This window comes from Mustela nigripes, chromosome 8, assembly GCF_022355385.1.
Source record: "Mustela nigripes isolate SB6536 chromosome 8, MUSNIG.SB6536, whole genome shotgun sequence".
In the NCBI taxonomy this organism is placed as follows: domain Eukaryota; kingdom Metazoa; phylum Chordata; class Mammalia; order Carnivora; family Mustelidae; genus Mustela; species Mustela nigripes.
The window spans coordinates 74,724,141-74,742,217 of record NC_081564.1 but is presented as its reverse complement, the minus strand read 5'-3'; the positions used below and the strand labels follow the sequence as shown (position 1 = coordinate 74,742,217).

At 49.2% G+C, this 18,077-nt stretch overlaps 1 protein-coding gene across 3 annotated transcripts in view; it reads right to left on the bottom strand.

Moving 5' to 3' along the window:
• Positions 1-681: 681 nt before the first annotated feature.
• NEDD4L (NEDD4 like E3 ubiquitin protein ligase) overlaps positions 682-18,077 on the bottom strand; it is a 328,382-nt gene continuing 310,986 nt past the window's right edge. For all 3 annotated transcript variants that reach the window (XM_059409742.1, XM_059409741.1, XM_059409743.1), the window contains 7 exons: positions 17,023-17,096; positions 14,561-14,621; positions 13,212-13,271; positions 11,717-11,824; positions 9,897-9,993; positions 9,281-9,353; positions 682-5,687 (listed from right to left, as the gene is read on the bottom strand). In XM_059409742.1, the coding sequence (XP_059265725.1) occupies positions 5,585-5,687; positions 9,281-9,353; positions 9,897-9,993; positions 11,717-11,824; positions 13,212-13,271; positions 14,561-14,621; positions 17,023-17,096 (576 nt within the window). In that variant the 3' untranslated portion in view covers positions 682-5,584. The remainder of the gene's footprint in view (positions 5,688-9,280; positions 9,354-9,896; positions 9,994-11,716; positions 11,825-13,211; positions 13,272-14,560; positions 14,622-17,022; positions 17,097-18,077) is intronic.

Genomic DNA, 18,077 nt, shown 5'->3' with positions numbered 1-18,077 from the left:
AGAAGGGGGTTCAGTCCGAGGAGCCAGCTGAAGCTTCTCGAGTCCACTCGGTGGACACCGTGTTCTGTGCAGCTCTGCAGGGGTGCTGAGCAGGAGGGGACAGGCTGGGGGCAGGGACGGTTCATCTTTTGCCTGAGCTCGGCCCCATGGAGGAAACCTTCCTTCTCACTCAGTCCCCACCCGTGCCCCCCCCTCCCCTGGTCGTGACAGGGTCCTGTGGTCTACTAACGAAGGAGTCTGTACCAGGTCTTAAGACACCATCAATTTGTTTTCCTGTCCAATTCAAGTCCCATAAAGACTTTCTCTGGGAACCTACCGTGCTTTTCAAGAAGTGTTCCCTCCTCGGTGAGGGGGTCTGCTTTTGTGGCTTTTGTGTTCTCACACCCAGGGGCCATCTGGTCATGGACCCTCAGAAGCGAACCATGGGATTGAGAGACTTGGATTCCCACGCGGGGCGCTGCCGGCTTGACTGGGGGCTTTGAACTGACCGAGGTGAGGTCCTGAAATCACTCAGGGACTCTGTGGTCTGCGCAAACTTCGGTGATGCCCTAAAGGTGTGGGGCTCTGAGGGATACTAAGGAAAGGCGCGCTCTTCCATCAGTAGGCATTTAACCCCCCGCAACCATTAAGACAACACATTAATGGAGAAGCTTGAAATCAAACAACCCATAATACTCGGTGTAGAAAACGTTCCAGCTTCCATAATTCTTTATTAAATATTTGACAAGTTGTATCACTTCTTTACAACGACTTCATTTTGTCACATTACTCTTTTGCTGTCAGGAAAACAATCTACAATTTCTCTTTAGATCTCTCAAGAAAAATGAAGAGCAAAAAAAGATTTGTTCTTAAACAAAACTGTTCCTGTGTGTATCAAATTCAACCGTATTTTAAAGCCATTCTGATTGTGAAAAGGAGCGTTATCCAGAAGTTGTCTTTAAAAAAAATTTCAAAGTAGTTTGGTTTGTAACCACTGTATCAAATAGTACTTGGCTTTGTATTATTAGGAAGTGGGGTTTATAATAAAAAGTTACGAAACACTGAGAATTCATTTGGAATGCTTGAAACTCTTTTCACCTTAAAGTAGCTTTTTTTTGTTTTTGTTTTTAATGTTTCATTTGGTAAAAGATCCCGAATTACGGAATGACAGCATGTTAGCATCATTTTCCTGGGGTCCTTCTCAGGCTCCGAGGGTCAGACATCTCAGGACATAGCTTGGAGGAAACTGTAGAAGGACTAAGCTCTCTCACTCCCTTTCGAAACCAGATTACTCGAGAAAGGTGTAAAAATGCTATACAAATATATAGACATATTTGGACAGCATACATACGTATGTATGTATATACATCTCACGTAAGTACTAGTAAAGGAAAAACAAAGTCACGCAAAGTTAACATGAAGGAAACAGTGACAATTTTGATGACATCAGTCTGAATGAAAGGGCGAACTGGCTTATACAGGAACACAGGTGTCTGCGGACACAGGGTCATGGTCATTAGAAAGGCTTTTGATGCTCTGACACGAGGCTGAGATGCAGGACACAGAGGTCTGCAGCCGACATTGTTAAGACTCCTACTGATGCTCCTGAGAAACACCAGCCCAATGAACAAGGAGACATGCATTTTAAAACATGTGTTGCTACACGCACAACACCTTTCACCAAGGACAGACGCCTAATGAGAAGTTTTCTTGGTAAATTTCATATAGACAGAAAGCTATCGTTTTCTGAAATAAAACAGGACACCAGCTCACGTCCTGATGCTACAGCATTGTTTCTGACACTGAACACACACTGGGGCGGGCGTGTGCGTATGCAAGTGTACATACGCTGTTCATTAAGGCTTAGATAAATTAGAAAGTGGTCCAAAGTGTATCCCATTGTCTTCCCAGTTTTAAAATCTAAAGTACAAAGTGGAGTCTGTAAGGATTTTTAAAAACGCATCTCAGACCTGAAATTGGCAGTTTTGACGTGACTTCTCAGGATGTACCCCAAAGCCCGAAGGAGACAAGAGGTAGTGCCTGAGGGCCAGGAAGGGAGGAGACCAGGCAGTCACCCTGCGCAGCAGCACCCCCTACCGGACAAGGCAGGAAATGATACCAGACGTTAAGTGCCCGTCTCTCCCTGTCAATAAGGGGTGCAGAGGAAAGAGGAAAATAAAGAAGATGGCTAGCACAGCAGGGAGGGGGCTGGAGAACAGATTAACCCATGCTCTCCACATTCAAGTTCAGAGGTGAAATACGAGACTTAGGAAAATGCTACAGCCAAGTGTTAAACAATGAGTTAACTGTTAGAACAATTAGTAATTTGCTGCGTGTGAACTTGGCTTTCGAGAGAGCCAGTCTAGATCTGGCAGGATGGAACAGCCACGGTACTTGTTGTCTATTTAATGCTGTGAGATATGGAATGTGGTTCAAATATTCGGCCAACCACTTCTCAGAATCTTTCGCCACACCCTTATGTGGGAGAAAGAACCCACTTCGGTCACTTTAGAGCATCTGACATCTGACCACAGGAAAAACCCGATGGTTGACCAAAGGGCCTCGTAAACAAAAATCAAAGAAGCATCTTACATTCTTGTGATTTGGTACAGGACTGGCTACAGAGAAGTACGGAACAGAACAGTTTCAGAGCTGAATACAACTTTAAAACAGATAAATGCTTCCTGGTTTCCTGTTGCAGAGGCAGCCAGCACAAAAGCAGCAGCGCGCCTCCTGAAGCTAATCCAGACATTCCAAATCCGACTGCAGGCCAACAACGGACAGGGACAGAAACGCCCAGGACCTACAGGCGGACGTGACAGCTCATGTCCACAGTGCAGCTGTTAATTCTGGAACTAGCTTCTTAACCTCGGGGCAAAATGACCCATAAGAACTGCACCTTCTTCAGGCAACTAAAAAATAGCCAGATCCAGCCTGATCTGGGTTAATTTCTAAGGGAACAGAAGGTGCAGAGCCCCTGGACTCCGAAGCACCAGAGAGGAGGGTAACCAGGACCAGCAGCCCGTCCTGGATCCTGTCCCCGGGGGCGCCTGCTCACGGGACCCACCAGCATTCTGCTGTCAACCACCACCAGGACTCTGTCGGGAAGACATCGGCGAGTGGTTGTCAGCACTTAGAGAAAACAAGATCTAGGACTATTTTAGACAAAGACCGAAACACTGAGAATTGCTGAGATGAGGGGATGTGGCATGGATCAAAAGCCAAACAGGAACAAACCCTGACCCCATTTGCTATTTGACCGTCACCGAATCCCGCATTTAGCGGCAGATGAACGGAACGGTCAGCACAACTATGGTCTTTCAAGTATTCACAGGGGTGTATAGTTCGACAATCCCTATCTGCTCCTGGCACGGAAATGATCTTAGGATGGATTTCTCATTCATATTTTTTAACACTGCCTAATTTGCATTTACATGGAATACTCTGATTTTTTGAATATGCAGTTTGCAAAATGACAGAAACCTAGTTCTTCAGCTAGAACCGCAGGCTTTCTCTGTGATGAAACGACCACTCTCAGAATCCATCCGAACACGGGCTTTGGTGCGATTTCTAGAAAGAAAGCCCTCTGGACCAGGAGGGGCTACATGAAGTGGGTTTTTGCCAAGAGACATGTTATATATTGACTCCAGGGGAAAAAAAAAAAATCCCACAGATAGAAAAAAAAATGAGTGTGATATTTTTTTCCAATCATTCAACATCTAAGTTCTCTGATCACTACTGGAGATTTTTAAGTCAATAGAAAAGGGAACTAATCCTCAGCTCTGTAGAAATCCACCTTCTCTCAGAACCCCCCAACGTCTGCACCTTTGAAGACAGCTCACTTACAATCACGAACATTCACGGTTTTTTTCCACCAGCCACCCAGAGCTGGGTAACAATGAATTTCTTACACCAAAACGTCCTTATATAACAAACAGGGAGGCCCCGAAACCCCAATTTTGTCTTATTGATGACTGGCAAGAAATCATCTCTCTAGAGCCCCCTGTCATAACAGGGTTTAGGGTAACACAGGTTAAAAGGGCAGCAGGGCTGCTGAACCCCTATGCGGCTCTGCAGGCTTTCTCTAGAGACACCACGGAATTCTGCAACAAACACTCAAAGCGGCAAAGAATCCAAGTGCGCGGAACCCTCCGTCCCCACCACCCGATCGGCTGACTGACCGTGGGGCTCACATCCAAGTTCCCGCCCACTTTTTAGTCCAGCACAGAATGGACACCACTCAGGCAGTACACAGTGTCGAAGCATGCAACACGTCCCGGGGACAAAACCCGGTCAGATGAAGTGTGCATTCAGTGAATCTTGGTAGTTGCAGAGAAATCGCGGAACAGCGGGTGAGGACGGATCTGTAGGCTCAGCTTTCCAGCTAGGTTTTATACACCAGCAGCGAGAGTCACAACGGATACACACTGCACCGGAAAGATGTGTGCAGGGAGAAGAGAGCATCATCACAATGACCGTCTATGGTAAAAAAGAAAACATCAACAAAACCAGATAGGACCTCCATGTGGTCCATAAAGTGCCTTCAGAATTGGTGCAGTTAGAACAAAAATTGGTTATTTCGCGACCATTAGCCAACGCATACAAGTAGGACATGAAACACATCTCTGGTTTCTGCAGTTTCGAATCAAGCGGTGCCAAGGTTCATTCAAATGTCTCTACTACAAACAGCAAAGAAGAAAGGCGAGAAAGGAAGGACTGTACAGCGTCAGAGAGTGGTAGCTAAGGTCTCTTCTGAGAAAGGACAGTCCAACCCTGTCCCCAGATGTGTTCTGGCACACGTAATTACTTCTAAGGAATAAGGGTATGATTCCTTCGAAGTCAACACTGAATTTACCATGCTATGTTACAATTCTCTCAGCCTGCAGCTAGGATGCTAAATTTGTACAAAAAAAAAATATAATATCCAGTTTGTTTGCATTCTGAGTATGGAGCAAATTATCATTATGCCTAACATTGTAGTTTAAATGCTCTCAAAGTACTTGTCTGTAGAAGATGTTTGGACAAAAATCAGTCTTCCAATTCTAATCAAGTAAGGAGTGGGAGGGTACTTAAACTTCAAAAATAAAAAATGTCACTGACATTAAACCTGGTATGAAATTCAAATACAAAAAAAAATATGCTCACTTTTCCAAGTACACGAGACATCTTTAATAGTAATGAAATAAAATCTGAAAATCGGTCTAAATCATTTTAAAAAGTAAACATGAGTTGTAATACTATACCTGTAGAGTGATTAATTCCATTCATTGTCATTATAAAGTATGTAAAATATTTATTAAGGGCTTTGCCTACAGAGGCACAACATAAATAGAATTAAGTCCTCCTGAAATGTAATTAGTGTACACATCAACCAGTTGATAATTCATGGTGGAAAATGCAGGAACGCGACCTGGGACCGGGCTCCCACGTCCGAACCTGGGCAAGTCACAGGCGAAGGCTCGCGAAGGCTCAGCTCAGGAGCCATGCCTGCGGCTGCTCTTTCTGCCTGGTCTCTGCAAAGTCTGTTGTTAGGCAAATGCAAAAGTGCAAGCAGGACTTGCTGGACCAACAGCCACCCCGAGGCTGGGGAGCGAGTGGGGGGCGCTTAATCCACCCCCTCAAATCCTTGAGCGTTTTCCACAGCCATGAGAAGCTTCTCCCGTAAATCTTCAAAGGTTTCATATGGAGGTAAGTCAAGGCGATTAAAGCTGCAGAAGTAACAGAAAGGGTAAGTCAAAGGCCATCCTTATTACCCTGTGGTCACGACAGCGTTTCCTAGGCGGGGCCAGAGGAGGCAGGCGGTATTTGGGCAGGAGAATGTACAAGTCTTCGGCAACAATCCTGAGTCATTAAATATAAATGGGGCAATGCAACCGCCCACGCCAACGAGGTTATATAACCTCCAGAACAGAGGCGAGAATTTTCTGAGAGGCCATGAAACCTCTCTACCACAGCCAGATGTGGGGCAGGGAAGGCCCAGCTGGGGTCAGGGGGAGCTCGAAAGGGGAGCGGAGCGGTTCCTGAGGTATGGGCCGAGCTCCAGACCCTCAACCGCCAAGCACTTAAACACGATAGGGATGAACCAAGGTCAAGTCTATTTGGAATGCCCTCGCGTCCTCTACACTAGATCCCACGCCAAGTGCTTTTCTGCATAGTAACTTCTGGATGGTCACCTGGGATTCCACATATGAACAGAGCCCCCACATTCCGAAAACTCACTGCTGTCAGCAGCAGGACGAAACAGATGCACGTCCCCGGTGGGCCCTGTCGAAACCCCGCGTGTGGTTCATGAGATACACCGAGCACTGAGAGTAAGTCAGCAAGCACTAGGAGTTACAGGGGAGGAGCGCACAGTGCTGCTCAAACTGGAGTTCTCGGGAACGTGGGAATCCCGAAGGCGACGTCTGAAAGGGCTTTCAGTCTGATAATGCTCTCAAGCATGCCCTCACCAGTTGTGAAGACAGAACCCCACCTCTGCAGGCTGAACTGAATAGGAGCCTATCACAGAAGGTGGCTTTTGCGTCAACCGCAGCGGGTCCTTCGGAGTCCAGGGCCGGGGATTCCTGGGGGCCTGCATTCTCCTTGGGATCTGTGACCACCTTCCTCTTGTGTGGGACCCTCTGCTCAGAATTATCGAGATGACCAAAGGAGCTAAAGCGTAGAGTGCTCAGGACCCTGTGTGGGACACAGGAAGTGCTTGCCAAGTGTGTTCAGCGGGGGGCAGGGGTCTGGCTCTGGCCTGGCACAGCTGAGTGGCCTCGGGAGATCATTTTTCCTCCACTCCAATGAGCAGGTGGGTCTGTGATTCTCTATAAAGTGTAATTTTAAATATCCAAGGACTGATCTTTGATAGATCTTTGAAGTCCTTTCCATCACATCAATAATCACATCTGCAAGATTTATAAAAAGTACGCTAGCTCTCGCTCTCCTGCTGAATCAGGTTTGGATTCTGAAGCTTAACTGTCAATTTTATCTTTTCATAAAACTCGGAAGAAATCAGGTTTATCTCCAGCTAAAGCTGGTGGAGGCCCTGTTGCTGTAAGCAGCCAGCCAAGCTCCTTCCCAAGGGCTGGGCCGGCAGTGACTGGCCAGGCAGAGAGACATTCACGCATGCCCCCTCGAAGCCACACCCCTGCCCACCTGCAACCCTGCGCCCTTGCTCGGTAGGCGGCAGTCACCTGTGGGGACATCAGCAATCCAATGCTGTGACCCACAGAGAAGCCAAGAAGAGGCTCCTGTAAGAGCCCCCCGGGCTGGTCTCCTCCCGTGGGCAGAGCTCCGTCCCAGGGAAGGGCAGGAATCTAACTCCAGCTGTCTGCCAGAGCCACTGGAAAACTGTTGGGTTTTCCAGTTTGGAAAACCCGACAGCTCAGGCTACACACCAAGCCCACGAACTACAAGTCTCTGGGGGCAGGACCCTGGCATCCGTATTTAAAAAAGAAAAAAAAAGCCAACAACAAAAAACTTTCTAGGCGGTTTCAATGTGCAGCCGACGCTGGGAACCAATGGATTCAGAGGCCTTATCTGGGCACCACCGTGTTTTAGCTGTGACCCAAGCATATGGACTTGGAAACAGAGGGGAAGTTCAACAGGAAGACATCTGTCCCCAGGGGCACAGAGGGACAGCCGGTGCTGGACACTACATTACTTGGTTCTCTTCAATGAGCCTCCAAGGAAAGGGCTCCGCAGCAACAGAGGCAGCGGATCCTAGCGCGGCAGCCAGTGTGCAGACTGACTCGGGCAGAGCGAAGTTCCAATCCTGGGCTCTGGGACTCTGAGCTGTTTGATCACAGGGCAAAGCTTCCCCACCACTTAAGGGAATGCCAGCATGCCAGAAGCCGCGGGAGAGATCCCACAGCGCCCAGTCCACAGAAGACGGCTGCGCCCAGGAATCCAGCACTTCTTCCTCCCATCATGACAGACCAGAATTTGGGAGTTGTGCGGCAATCCCAGCAGTCCCGGGGCTCGGCCCCACGCTGCCTGCCTTCCAGACGAAGGCCATCATGACCCAGAAAATAACACGACTCAGACAGCGTTTGGAGTAAGAGCTCCAAAATACCACCTCCTTCTCCCCCAGAAGAGAACGAATGGCAGCAATCAGCGCTCCGGAGACCCGCCGGTTTTAGCTGGAGTCCGCGCGCTTGTGAGGATCAGATGGGCAAGGACCATATTCATGCCATTCAGAGTCCCGTGAATGGTCTAAATGGGGAACACTTTCTCTCTGGCAAGGCAAAGGAATCAAAAAGACCTCCCACAGCCAATTTTCCACAGTACACTCTCATGAGACTTCTGCCCTCGCTGGGACTTGGGAGGGCGGGGAGGCGTTTCCCGCAATGAGTGTGGTGGCGCCGTGTAGCCCCGAGTGGGCTCCGGAGGGCCTCACTGCTGGTGACGAGAGGAGGGCTGGGGACTCGCCGTCTTCCCGATGGCCCACCTCCACATACTTCTAAGAGCAAGAAATGAAAGCCTTTGGGGGAACCAGCCGAAGAACACACGTGCTCGGATCAGGAAGAGCTCCCCCAGGAGCTGCTGGGTTCAGGGACCCTTCAGAGACATGAGGGGGCACTCCTCCTGCCCTGGATCCTGGAGGCCTGAGGGCTGCCTTGCTCCACACCTGTCTCCCTTGTATCCCCTGACTCCAACCCCTGGGGACCAGGCCTGTCACACTTCTCACGCTCCTCTAGCCGGTCGAACTGTTGCTAAATTCAAGGGTCCTAGGGGTTATTGGTGGCCGTGAGAAGATGGACAGGCGGACTCCCCTCTGAGTACACAGCCCGATGTGGGGCTCGATCCCACGACCCTGGTATCATGACCAGAGCCTTTGAAATCAAGAGTCTGATGCTTAATGGACTGAGCCTCCCAGGGTCCCCCCATGAGAGACCTTTTAAAACAAGGTTTTTCCAGGGAATTTTATCCCAAGTTCTGGGGATAAGAACCAACTCATGGTTGGAGTAAAAATCCCATCTGTCTTACAGCGTTTGAGAACAGTCATTTCCATGTCGAGTGCATACACACTGCACTATTGCTTCCAGGAATAAGGAGGGAAGGATGGGGTCAGGAGGAGGAACATCCCCCAGGACTGGGGGTGGTGGTGGCGGTTAACCCTTTCTGAGCCGAACACATCGGGTCCATTCAGACCCTGGTTTGTGTTTTATCAGCATCACAACTTACACTTCGTCACCATCACTGACACCTCGTACTGTGCTATTCGTGGGCAGGCAACACGGCCTCCTGTGACAGCAGCAGCCTCAGCTGAGTATTTAAAGCCCAATCTGTGGACAACTGTGCTTCTGTCACTCACCATGTGTGAGCTCTGGGCAGTTTTTCAGGACTCCCCCATTGCTCTATTGTAAACAGCTGAGGACCATTGGAACCTAGACAAAAACAGAGAAATAAATAAATGCCAGCGTCGGGGAAGCAGGCAGAGAACAAAGCTAAGTGTGGTAGGGCTTCAACGGGAAGCAGGTGGGCCGGCGTGCCCAGCGGGAGCCGGAGACACCCTCCCGGCTCCAGGCGGTACCCAGATCTGCTGTGGGGAGAAGCAAGAGGCCCCCATAGCCTCGGGACACAGACCCCACGTCACTTGGGACTGGAGGGGCGCAGCGCTGCAGGGCACGCAGAGGTGCGGACAGGAGTAGCCTCTCTGCCGAGCCCCGAAGGCTGACACCACAAGCTCCTTCAGGGGAGGGATGAAACGCGACCTTTACTGTGCAGAGCAGCGTGACTTTCTAACATCTCTACAGTAAGCACGGGGTGATTCTGTCTCCCGAGGTCCTTCGAGACACACCACAAGACAAGGCAGACAGAAATGACCATCCTGTTTCTGGACACACCCCGAAGCACCCCCCAACCCCGATCCCCTGCACGGGATCTGCCACAGTGCTGCCTGACCCTGCGGGAACAGCAGTGAGTCTCACCATAAAGTTCGGCGAAGCCGTTCATAGGCACTCGGGACGTCCCCGTGACGAACTGCAGTAACCGGATCCGCTTCTCAGCGTCCATGAGCAGCACGGCCTGGGGAAGGGGACAGACGGTGGTCATGGGGACGGGGACAGATGGTGGTCAGGGCGCCGTGGGATGCCCAGCACACGACACACTAGCACAGACACCCAAGACTCCACCGCCAAGGCTGTGGTGGCAGATCGGGACAGGGGACTGAGAATGGGGCTTTTTTTTTTTTTTTAAATGGGCACCAGAATGCCACCTGTGTAATCTCAGAGCACAAGAGATCCCAAGGTCTCTTTCTTACAAAGCAAACACTCTGCTGGCGCCGAGCTCAGGGTCTCTGGGGAAGGCGTGCAGGACCCCCAGGCCCAGTTACACACACCCGGAGTTGGAGAAGCGCCAACACCACGGGAACCCAGGCTAGGACACGAGATGTGAGACTCCAGACTATAGACAAATTCTCTAAAGAGAACGTTTTATAGAAAGAAAACCAGATGACAGGGTAGGCCTCTACAGTAGTGTGTGCCAAACACCTGAATCAGGGCAAAAACTGAGCAGACACGTGGACTGGGCTTTGAAGAGTCTGCTTGTAACGTCTTTCTCTCTACATGACTGCTAGCACTTAAAATAGTATTAATAGGGGCTCTCAGTGGGTTAAAGCCTCTGCCTTCAGCTCAGGTCATTATCTCAGGGTCCTGGAATAGAGCCTACATCAGGCTCTCCGATCAGTGGGGAGTCTGCCCCCCCACTTGTGAGCTCTGTCAAATAAATAAATAAAATCTTAAAAAAAAATAGTATTAATAATACATACTTAGAAATGAAAACAAGTGGTAGTATAGTATCATATGTTATACCATATAAAATAGTAATAATAGATATTTAGAAATTAAAACAAGTTACAGGAGTTATTTCTTAAGTCATCATCAGCCTTTTCTCCCCCCTGAAAAAAAAAGTTGTTTTTTTTTTTTAGATTTTGTTTATTTATTTGACAGAGAGAAATTACAAGTACACTGAGAGGCAGGCAGAGAGAGAGAAGGAAGCAGGCTCCCTGCTGAGCAGAGAGCCCGACGCGGGACTTGATTCCAGGACCCTGAGATCATGACCTGAGCCGAAGGCAGCGGCTTAACCCACTGAGCCACCCAGGCGCCCCTGTTTTTTTTTTTTTTTTTAAAAGATTTTATTTATTTGAGAGAGAGAGAGAGAATGAGCAGAGACAGGGAGAAGCAGGTTCCCCGCTCATCAGGGAGCCCAAAGTAGGGCTCGATCTCAGGACCCTGAGATCATGACCTGAGCCGAAGGCAGATGCTTGGCAGTTTATAGTCTCTACCTTGGACTTAACTCACCATTTTGCTTCTCTCCTAAGCTCAAGAGAAAGCAAACACTGGCCCTAAAACAGTAAATCAAATTTCATTTGCATCTCTCACCGAAGGATATAAAGATCAAAATATTTGTTGGAACTAACCAATAAAATGGGAAAAATATTTTGTAAGCAAATAGGGGATCTTGGAAAACTCAGCCCCAAGCACATTTTGCCCTGAGAAGCTTCCCATTGTTAGTCACACTTGGGCAGGCCCGTTCTAACTCCTGAACCCAAGGAGCTACTTCACTCTACTCGTGGGCTCCTCCAACAGAGCTGCTGTAGTCGAGCTGCTAAGGAAGGACAAAGTGCTCCGGTAAGGATGGGGCTGCGGCAGCTGGGGCTGTCTACCAACAGTCATGGAAAAAGCTGGGTTTCCGCCCCCAGGGGTTCAATACCGACTGCGGAGGAGCACGGGGGCGGCCATGGCCTTACCTTCCAGAACCACTGAATGACAGGGTGATTTGGGCAGTAGCCGTTCTTGTAAATAGAGTGTTGTCTCCAGTCGTTGACGTCCACGTCGCCGAGGCCGCACATCAGCAGCTAGCGGGGAGAAGGAGCAGGCATGAGTGGGTCCGCGTGAGCGCCGCACAGACCCCCACGGAGGAATGGCCTTTTCTCCACACCAGCATTTTGTCGTGTGCAGAGCAGGTAAGCTGGTGGCTCTTAACATGTGACGCGGACATCATTTTCCTGTCCCTTCGCAACGCAGGGAAGGATGGGGGCCCAGATCCAATGCGTGCTCAGGCCACAGCCCCCCACGATGGCAGTGCCACTCCGCGTCTGGCTCTCGTCCACGCCTCCCATCTGAGCCCGGGGCCCAGCCTTTCTTGTGCTCCGTTTACAGCTGCTTGTCACTCTAGCTGTTTCCCCTTCCAAAACCTTATGTGTCTCAGGACCTGAGACGTGTCCCAACTCCCAGGAGAATGTGTGCTCTGCGGTGGCCAGAGCTCCTCCCCGCCAGCCTGGCGAACGGACGTGCGCCGGCGCTGACCCGAGCTCCTGCAATGACCGGGTCTGTGATGGAGTCCAAGGGCTCCTCCTACTACCTAACCCCCCGAGCAGGGAAGGTGTCCTTGGGATAAGTGAGCCTGCTATTCCCACAAAAGCACCAAAAAAAAAAAATGGAAAGACAACCACGCCAGAAGCCCAAGACTAGATCCCAGGCCTGACTTGCTGGGTAAACCTGGGAGCAGTTTCCCTACTTATAAAACAAAGGACTCACACTACAGGATTTTGACATCATCTGTCTTGAAGTTTCTACTTCCAGAAGAACAGAAGGCTAGCCTGTGAGACACGCTTCATGGGCAACGTGGCCTGGACAAATCGGGCAAGAGCTTCCGCAGACGCAGCCTTCCTCCTCCTATTTCAACACAACACACGGTGGGAGAGCCCTGTGCTTTTTCGGCTGCTAAGTTTTCCTCAAGGTCCACAGAGAAGTCAGAGCAATCTCATTCAGACTGCCTCCTGCCACGACCTCATAGTCTTCTGAGTTTCTTCCTTGATAAAACCAGGTCAAGTTCACAAAGACTTCTCTGTTCCACAGCCCCTGGTGCTCATTTCGCCACCATGGTCGCAGTCAGCTAGGAAGCAGGATCTCAAGCCAGCCCAGCACACTGCCACCCCAACTGGTTGTCCCAACCATGACTCTATCTGAACCAACTTTCCTTACCCGGTGCACCTGGCCATGAAGCCAACCCAGCTCAGTGGGCCTCCGCTTGTCCGATGTCTTCTGGAACTACCCTCTCCTGGGTGAGCTACCTACAGCTGGCTACTCTCACTGTTCCCTACAGAGAGACTGACACACGCACCCCATGAGAGACACAGAATAAAATCCATCTCAACTTACTTCCTAGAACATCATGGGCCAGAGAAGAGTAAAATACCATTTAAAAATATCTACTTTACAGAATATGTTCAGAATACAAACCTCCAGCTCATTTTCATCAAAAATTTTAATCAAATCAATAGGAAGCAGTTCTGTGAACCCCTGAAAGAGAAAAAAAAAAAAAAAAACAAAAACACCTCAACACCTTTTTCCTTGAAAAAGACAAATTTTACAGAGAAAACAAACAGCCAGGAAAAAACAACATTTTTTGCTGATGTATAGATCGGTGACAGTATCTCGTAACTGTAGTTCTAATAAAAACAGCACAGTCACAATGTAAAAGTTCAGAAAAGTAGGAGAATCTAGAAGGTTCGGGTGTCTGAGCAATTTCAGAAGCCCTTTGAAAATATGGGTTACTGTAGGCAGGCGAATTCCAAAAGCCATTTATGACATCGCTATGAGTCAGTGTGTCCTAGAACGCACGAGCCATGGATGTGCAAGAGAACATGTTTAAAAATAAGGTACTGAAAGTACAGAGATGAGCTGCATAGGAGGCGGCGTGATCCAGGAGAGCAGAGGGAGGAGCGCAGGGACCGAGCTCTAGCTCCCGGGTTAACACTGACCACCGGGGCGGGCCGGGGAGATGCTCCACACAGCTGGGCCGTGCAGGTGTCCCGTTTCCGAATGTGGGGCTGCCTGGGGCGGGGCCAGGACCTGGCCTCCTGGGTTTCTTAGGTAAATAAAGTATGAAACCCTCTGTCCTCTTGTGGGTCTAACATATTTTATGCCCTTAAGTCCCTGAATTTTTTGAGTGTTCTGCCAGGGTCGGGGTAAGAGCAAGTGGCAATCTGTAATAAGCACTTGGGGCTTATTCCTACGTTCTCCTTATAGAATTCTGTTGTCAGGACTTTAAAAAGAATTCTACTTGTGGTCAGAGTGAACCATTTTTCAAAGATTTTATTTACTTATATATTTGAGAGCGAGAATGAGCAGGGGGAGTGGGAGAGGAGCCCAACAAGAGGCTCGATCCCAGGACCCTGGAATCATAATGTGAGCCAAAGACAGATAATTGATAGACTGAGCCACCCAGATGCCCCCAAAATGAACCCTTTTTCAAAAACGATGAATCCCACCACCCTCTGCTAGGGGCCTGGGAGCATCAATGACATTAAATATTTGGATCTGAGAAGCAGCGGCTTCGCCCTCTAACAGGAGCAAAGTTGGCGCAAAACGGCTCGGCATGAGATTAAAAACCCAGCCAGAGACGGGTGTGTTTTCCTTGTACCGGTGTGGAACCGAGTCTGTGCAGAGCAGGAGGACACCGAACAGAAAGGATGGCCGGCTAGGTGCTCCAGGGCCGGGCCGTGGTGTGCGTGGTGCAGGCCTGGCCTTCCTGCCCCAAGGACCAGAGCGCTCGTCTCTCCACCCAGGACCGAGGGCGCACGACTTACCTCCAGGAAGGCGTTCATCTGCTTCTGGACCCTGTTCACAAACCTCCACTGGATGACCAAGCTGCGGGAGAGACGGAGAAGCAGTGAGCCCCCTTGTCATCACGAGCCCCACGCATTTCCTCTCACACTCTCCCGGGGGGGAAGGAGGGCAGGACGCCCCCTTCCCCGCCACCCCCCCGCTGCAGCAGACCACAGGAAGGGTCTAGAGCCCCGGCACTGCTGACTCAGTACCGCCCTCGGAGTAGCTGGGAGACCTCAACTCTGAGCATTTCTAATGTAATTTATTCCCCCCGATCAAGTCTCAGTTTACCAAAGCTGCCTACAGACAGGACCACACGGACGGAGATAGAAAGGGCCGTGGATAGATAGGCACACCACGCATGTGTTCACATGCACACTCGCATACACACACCCACTCCCACCTGTGCATAAACATGTACAGAGACTTTTCTTTTTTCCTTTTTTTTTTTAACCTAAAGATTTCATTTACTTATTTGAGAGAGAGAACAAGCAGAGGGAAGAGGCAGAGGGAGAAACTTGTTCTCCATTTCATCATTTAAAAAAAGATACTATTTATTTATCTGACAGACACACAGTGAGAGAGGGAACACAAGCAGGGGGAGTGGGAGAGGGGGAAGCAGGCTTCCCGCCCAGCAGGAAGCCCGATGCGGAGCTCGATCCCAGGCCCCCGGGATCATGACTTGAGTCAAAGGCAGATGCCCAACTGACTGAGCCACCCAGGCACCCCTAAACATGTACATATGTTTTTAAAAGGAGTATCTAGTACAACATTTTGTGGTACACTGCACTTGTGTCCAGTGTACTGTTTTCAACAGTGACACAAAACTTATCAGTAAAATGGTTTAACCTAAGCCTTTAACACCAAAATCTGGAAGACTGACGGTAAGGCCTCTTAACAGAAAACGTTTTCTCAGTGATGATGTTTAGTGCACAGCAGAGCTTAATGCCAGGCAAGTCTGCGCTGGACGCCAGCTAAGGTATCTGGTCAGGAAGCAGCAGGCAGGGCGCTCCCCAGCAAGGTGGCCCCCGAGGCCCAGCCCCGCTGCACGGGCCCTGCTCAGCCGCACGAGGCTTCGCCGCACGAGGCTTCGCCGCACCGCTGCACCCATCGGCCCGAGCGCCTTCTTGCACCTCAGGGGCGCCCGGGTGCCGGCGGGCGGGCGGAGATTTTCGCCCTCCTTTCTTTTCCAGGGAAGCCAGCTGCAACTCTGTCCAAGCCCACCCCCCACCAAATCTGAATAACCTACAGCAAGTAGCTGCAAAGGCTGCTCTACCACCCGTATCGCCAGATCCAAACCCTCAGACTTCGGACCCCGGACACCGTCAGGGACGGCGCTTTCTAATTCCCGGGACACCTGTGCTTCCACAGGGAGACCGTGGGGTCTCCAAGGTGGCGCCCTGCCCGCTCCCAGTCAGAAACCAAGTGCTGATTAATGTCAACAGGTTGAGAACTGTGGCAGCGTATTCACAGATGTTGATGTTGTTGTTTTTTAAAGCACAGCGAGCTTTTACCTTGTGAGGATGGGGGAAGGAAGGGGAAGCCTGTGCTTTGTCAGGGTCTCTAAGTAGAGGCTCCAACACTCTCCATTTCTCCCTTATCAGGAAGGAGGTCTTTTTCTTTGTAGAGGACACTAAGAGATGCCAAGACTCTTGGCTGCTTTTCCAAATTCAAGTCCTCTGACCAGCTGAAACGGGAGGGCTGAAGGCAGACGCGGCGCTCAGACCACCGCGGCAACCAGTGAGGGGCAGACACCGTGACGCGGCTGTGCCGACCTCATTCCTGCACCAGGGCTAGCCAGGGAGCTCCCGCACCTGCGTGCTGGAAGCATAATACATACAAAGAGGAAAGTGCCATGTGCCCACCAGACAAAGGCCTTCTGGCCAGCAGAAGTGCCCCGGGATGGCTTAACTGCTGGGTTTCCAAAGGACTAAACGTTTTGGTCCACCAGCTGAGACTGATATTGGGTTAATCATAAATATCAGAAATAATTCACAGTATTTCGTGTATGTGGATTTTCCTACCCATTTTAATGATTTTCTTCCATTTTCATTATGGACAAGAAGTCAGGAGAGAGAGGAAATATTTTATTTCTGGTTGTTTCTAATTTTATCCCACTGGTTGTTGACACTATGTTCCAACACTGCAAATCTCAATTTTAGACTACGTGTCAGAGCCTCCAAAAGCAAGTTTGCCGTATTACTCAATACTGTACACTTTTTTTCTCTTTTCATGACTCCTTCAAAAGGCGGCTCACTGAAGTCATGATACAAGTCAAACTTTCCATCTTGTAATTCAACTTCTATTAGCCCAAGCCAGGAAGGAGCTCCTATTACTGAAGCGTGCCCACAACAGGCAGGAGCTACGTTAGCAAGAGACATCGACGACCAAACGGACGGTTCAATTTAATAAAAGAAAAGGTTGTGAATCTGTGTATACGTACTCAATATACTCCCTCTTGTTTTCATTTGTCACCATTATTTCTGACCCATTGGGCTTCAGATCCACTTGGTAGGTCTGTAATTGGAAAGATAACAACAATCACCATCATGAAGGTGCCATGCACGTTACTGAGTCATGATGTCTTACAAGCAAGATAAGCAGCATTCATTCAAGAAGACTTCCCAGGAGATGGGCTCAGAGTACAAGAGAATATCTAATGAGCCTTTTAAACTGCTGAGATGTTACACACTGAAAGATGTTATCAAAGGTGAATTATTTTGTGGCTATTTATGAGTTTTAATTATTGTTCATACACTACCAGCAATGGAGAGGAGCAACATTTTGTAATCTCATTTATCAAGGAATTAATTATGTATAACAGCAAAGACAAGGTACACTCATCAAGACTACTAGAGATCCAAATTCTAATGCACTCTGTTTCTGGAAATTAGATTTTTACAGTCACACACACAAAAAGATGCATGGAATTTCTCTCAAGAAGGCAAAACATGGGGACTTCAAAAAAAGAAAAAAGAAAAGGCAGCTTAAGCAGCCCGGCTGAGGAATGGGTTCTGAGAACCCTGGCTTTCTATGGGCACCTGCACGCCTCCTCACTCACTGCCCAGACGAGCTCCTCCTGCAGGGCCCCCCCAGGGCTGTTAAGAGCAAATTGGCCAAGAGGAAGCACGACCTTCTGTACTTCCCACAAATATCATGCCACAGAAAGCAGTAACTAACAGGAAGCAAGGGAGGGAGGGACTTTAATTTTTTAAATAAAGTTTTAATTTTTTTTTTAAATAAAGTTTACTCTTATAAACATTTTAAATTTTAAATACCACCTGCATGTCTCCTAATCAAAGACAGCCACATCCATGATCCGTCAGGATCCCCTCTCCTCTTTTTTCTTTGTTTATTTTTTTTTTTTTAAAGATTTTATTTATTTATTTTTCAGAGGGAGAGCGAGAGCGAGCACAGGCAGAGTGGAAGGCAGAGTCAGAGGGAGAAGCAGACTCCCTGCGGAGCAAGGAGCCCGATGTGGGACTCGATCCCAGGACA